This window comes from Electrophorus electricus, chromosome 14 (genome assembly GCF_041902795.1).
Source record: "Electrophorus electricus isolate QZ-2024a chromosome 14, ASM4190279v1, whole genome shotgun sequence".
Classification (NCBI taxonomy): Eukaryota; Metazoa; Chordata; class Actinopteri; order Gymnotiformes; family Gymnotidae; genus Electrophorus; species Electrophorus electricus.
The window spans coordinates 24,430,001-24,435,000 of record NC_137510.1 but is presented as its reverse complement, the minus strand read 5'-3'; the positions used below and the strand labels follow the sequence as shown (position 1 = coordinate 24,435,000).

The 5,000-nt window shown below is 43.7% G+C and overlaps 1 protein-coding gene and 1 long non-coding RNA gene across 8 annotated transcripts in view; one reads left to right on the top strand and one right to left on the bottom strand.

Annotated features, from left to right (window-relative positions):
• pou2f2b (POU class 2 homeobox 2b) overlaps positions 1–5,000 on the bottom strand; it is a 38,724-nt gene that overhangs the window by 2,389 nt on the left and 31,335 nt on the right. For all 7 annotated transcript variants that reach the window (XM_035530951.2, XM_027019446.3, XM_035530955.2 and 4 more), the window contains 8 exons: positions 4,752–4,843; positions 4,476–4,613; positions 3,682–3,823; positions 1,717–1,865; positions 1,332–1,523; positions 955–1,003; positions 725–863; positions 395–457 (listed from right to left, as the gene is read on the bottom strand). In XM_035530951.2, coding sequence (XP_035386844.2) covers positions 395–457; positions 725–863; positions 955–1,003; positions 1,332–1,523; positions 1,717–1,865; positions 3,682–3,823; positions 4,476–4,613; positions 4,752–4,843 — 964 coding nt within the window. The remainder of the gene's footprint in view (positions 1–394; positions 458–724; positions 864–954; positions 1,004–1,331; positions 1,524–1,716; positions 1,866–3,681; positions 3,824–4,475; positions 4,614–4,751; positions 4,844–5,000) is intronic.
• Positions 936–3,436, top strand: LOC145651212 (uncharacterized). Its single transcript, XR_014117019.1, has 2 exons — positions 936–1,061; positions 1,444–3,436. It is a non-coding gene; the product is annotated as an uncharacterized LOC145651212 (long non-coding RNA).

The window sequence follows — 5,000 nt, the reverse complement described above, 5'->3', positions numbered from 1 at the left end:
TTTTAGCCAGCAGCAGTTATCACTATCTGGCATCAGCTATCACTATGATCAGTTATCAAAATATCAGTTATCAAAATATAAATCATTTATCTGTATTACACATCTGTTATCAATACTAGGCAGCAGCTATCACTTTTAGCCATTAGCTATCAATATAAGACACAGGTATCAACTTCACTATGTAAATTTGTCTTATAACTACATGTACATCAAAATGCAGTCATTCATGTGTGACTAAATCTTTACCTGTTTCTGTAGGTTTTAGGCTATTGTGCATGGGGACCTTCTGCTACTACTACAGTGTATATACCTTAATTAATGATTAAACACTGGATTGTGTGTGCGTGTGTGTGTGTGTGTGTGTACGGACACAGTCTTTGAAGATTGTATTCACCTCAAATTGGCAGCAAAATCGGTGATGTAATTAGATACGTCACCGTTCTTGTTACACCATGAACTGTGGATAAGAAAACCATATACACACAATACACACACATACACACACACACACACACACACACACACACACACACACACAGAGTGACTATTTACCATGCACAATCACAGGTGTGTTTAGTGTGGGATTATTTGAAAGTATATGTGCCAAATATCTATGGATGTGCATGTAGGTGTCTAGTCATATTAGTGTCTGTGTGTGTGAGACCAGATTTTGTTAATGTATGTAGGTTAGACGTATGAGTGTGTGTGTGTGTGCGTGTCTCACCCTGTGCCCAGGCTTAATGTACTGTGATTGGCTGGAACAGGGCTGGTGTCGCTGCGTGGGGATGGAGCTACAGGAGAGGGAGTGGAGCTCGAGGTGGGTCCCGTGGGAGTCAAAGGGCAAACGGAGGGCATGGTGGTGGCTGACAGGAGACAGAGACGGGGAGAGGTTTCAGAGGTTGCGCAAATAACTCAGCATTTGCTGGCCTCTCTACAGGCCTCGGTGCCTCTTACCTGCTGAGCTGAGACTGGTTATGGCTTGTGAAGACCCCTGGCCTGGCATCTGAGGGGGAGGAGGCCGACAGAGCAGAAGGAGGAGAGAGGAACAAGGTCATAAGGGGGTAGGATCTCCGGCTGCAGTCTGACTTCAGGTCGCCAGAACCGCACAGCAGGCTAAACATTTACTGGACAAAACCCCCCTATATAATTTAATAAATATTTGGGCCAGGAAAATAGTGGCAACATAAAAATGAACATATCGGATTACGTTCAGGATCTAAGGGAGAAAGTCCCACCAGGAATGTCTGCAACAGTCTGCTCACGCAGAAGAAACCACTACAGGGTTGCTAGGGGTCAGGCAAGCGGCTAGCAGGGCCAGGCCTGGGCCATACCATGTGCGGGCTGTAGCAGGAGGGTTTGTGCGAGGCAGACTGGGGTTGGCTGGGCAGGGGCGGGGTGGCACTGGAGGGGTTAATGCGCTTCTCTTTCTGCCGGCGGTTGCAGAACCAGACGCGGATCACCTCCTTCTCCATGTTGAGCTGCTCAGCGATTAGCAGGATCTCCTCCGAGGTCGGCTTCTGGTTCTGCGCAGGAGGAAGAGCACACGAGGTCAGCAGCATGCCTTGCCGCCGCGACTCAGGTCAGGAGTAGTACCACGTTTCCCACGGTCCTCCTCATACGGCATTTTGAGGAGAACGGCAGTAGTGATGGAGTACTGTGGCGTGGCGGTGAGGAGCAGCCGGGTCACGGCCCAGACGGCCGCGCCCACAGGCTCACCGTGCAGAAGCTGTGCTCCAGAGCCACTCGCACATTCGTCTCGATGCTGGTGCGTTTCTTGCGGCGGCGGGCAGGCATGCCCTCGAAGCCCAGTGACGGGGAGGACATGGAGCTGGGACTCGGGAGGGTGCTGTCCATGGACATGGTCTCTGGACAAGACAGGGGCCAGACAGGGGCCAGACAGCGGTCAGCGACTCATCAGCAGACACGTCGACTTTAGTCCGCAAAACCACACCTGCTCTTGGATGTAATGTCCTCTGTATAACATCATATCTATAATATCCTCACTATAACATCACATCTGTATCATATCTGTAATGTTCTCTCCATCACATCTGTATCATATCTGTAATGTTCTCTCCATCACATCTGTATCATATCTGTAATGTTCTCATCACATCTGTATCATATCTGTAACGTTCTTTCCATCACATCTGTATCATATCTGTAATGTTCTCATCATGAAGCACATGCTGCAGATGACCACTACTAAGATTTGACACTATGATTAATACAATAGCATAAATACACTAATGTTGCTAATCTGATTAGACTGTTGGTAACACTTGGTAATACAGTTACTTCAATCAATATTTAACTTATCAACAAGAAATTAGAGTATTGTAGTAATAGTGCTTCATTATTAATTACCACAATAAACTACTTTCCTGAGTTACTGATTTACTAACCAATCTTGATCCATTGTGGCAACTAAACATTTGACGGCTCCTTAATTAATGCTAAGGTACTTACTGACTTAGTGACATTATTAGTCACCATCCTTGTGTTGTACTGTTCTCCATCAACTGCTACTCAGTATAATAAACGCTAATGCAGTCTAATGCAGAACATAGTCTTTCTTGATAAAAAAAAATATTGTATTGTGTTGGTTAATTATTTAATATACAATAAAGATTTTTCAATTAATGATAACTAATATAAATAATAAGGTGTAGTAATTAGTATGTATGGGTAAGATGATTAAAGGGGACCTTTTATGCTTTTTTATGCAGTTTTTCTTTTAGCATGTTATAAAGCTTTTAGTGCATAAAAACCATAGGCCAAGTTACAAAGCCCAAAGTACACAACAGAGACAGTAACTCACTCCCCCACAGAAACCACTTTTCTCAGCTGCCTAAAACACCTCACTGGAATTCCAGCCCTTTTCCTTGGTTACAAGATGACATCATCTCATAACGCAATCCTTAATTCTGTAGTGCCTGCCTACTGGCAAGCTTGGCTAGAACAGACTGGGTGAGCTGACCAATCAGAGCACAATGGGCTCATTGGGAGGGGGAGATTAAAGACAGAGGAGCTCCAACAGAGCATAGCAGACAGAGGGTGAACAAAGATGTATCATATGCTAAAAATAATGTGTTTTTGAAACATTGAAGCATGTACATATGTTCCAGTAGACCTCAAAAACGATTTACTAATGACCTCAAACATTTATTAATGTCCAAGACATAGATGACGCAGGGGTTCAAGATTGTTTGATTCAAATGATTACTCTTACTAAGACTGGATAAGTCATCATATATTGTCATTTCTTATTATGTTGTTGTAGATTATAATGAGCGGTAATTTATTAATGATATGCTACCACTTGTTTATCTATTAATTACATAATACATACTCGAGGATTAATTGAAAATTAATTAAATAGCTTGATTAATTGATGAATAACCGATATGATTACATCTGAATGCTTATTACTAAGTAAGTGCATAAAATTGATTATGTGGTCATCCGAATGGTTGAATGGTTACCAACGGCAACTAAACTAATCCATTAAAGTGGGTAATTAACTCTTCACTAAGAACTACTATTTACATAAGAACTATTATAGTACCAAGTAAAACATCTTAATATGTAATAATTAAGCATTACTTAACAGTATTGTAAAGTGCAACCAAACTGTTTAGTATAAATCTCCAGAGACAGAATGTGTGGTTGGCCTGTTACCAGCGTCGGTGAGCCATTTCTCCAACAGAGGCTTGAGTTTGCACATGTTCTTGAAGCTGAGATTCAGAGCCTCAAAGCGGGAGATGGTGGTCTGGCTGAAGTCGTTTCCATACAGCTTACCCATAGCCAGCCCCACATCACCCTAAGGAAAGACAGCGAGTGACAGAGAAACATGGAGAGGGAGACGTAGAGACAGGGCAGCGCGGACGCAAGCAGAGACTAAGTGTCCAGTGCCACATTGCAGGAAAGATTTTTGTGAGTCTCCTCAGAAGAAACTTGATGTAAAAAAAAATGCAAACAATTCATGCTGATGTGTAACCAACAACAGGTGATTTTGGAGGATTTCTTACAGATGAAGACATAAGAAGTGCATTTCTATCTCAGTTCTATCTCAGTTCATATCTATTTATACAAATTGGCTCATGTGAATTTGTACAAATTTGCAATCTGGAGACTACTGAGTGTGTGCATTTGTGTGTCTGTGTCTATATGTATGTTTGTGTGTGGTGTTTGTGTGTGTGCATGTGTGGTGTGTGTGTGTGTGTATATGTATGCTTGTGTGTGTGGTGTGTGTGTGCATGTGTGGTGTGTGTGCATGTGTGGTGTGTGTGCGTGTGTGGTGTGTGTGTGTGTGTGTGTGTGCATGTGTGTGTGTGTATATGTATGTTTGTGTGTGTGTGTGTGTGTGTGTGTGTGTTTGTGTGGTGTTTGTGTGTGTGCATGTGTGTGTGTGGTGTTTGTGTGTGTGCATGTTTGATGTGTGTGTGTGTGTGTGTGTGTGTGTCTTCGTCTACCTGTGTGAAGCCCAATTTGATTCTCCGCTGTTTGAAGGTGCGGGCAAACTGTTCAAGCTCTTCCAGGTCGCTCGGCTCCTCAGGGTGAGAGGTCATGGGGTTCGCTGTGCTGGCACTGCTCTCCATGGCCTTTTCTCTCTGTCACAGGGCACACACCCTGTAAGCCTGACCACAGCACCCTCACAGAAACCAGGCTTTCCTTTGTATTTATACTGCTTTAGAGTTGGTACTTGCACATAGGCCTATGAAGCCTGGGACTTGCCTGAGACACCTTACCTGTGCTTGAAGTCCGAGTGTGGGGGGAGCAGCCAGGAGGCTGCCCTGGTTCTGCTGAGGTAGTGGAATCAGATTTGGTGTCGATAGCAACCCTGAGATTTAAAAAGAAAAGGCCGTCTTTCAATCATGGCAATGTTGGAGGGAAAAGATTTATTATTTCAGGTGTTTATAGAAACCGGTACAGCGACAGGGAAATAAATCAGAGATTTTTATAGACCCTTCTGTGTGGGCTGCTAGAGGATGAGGACC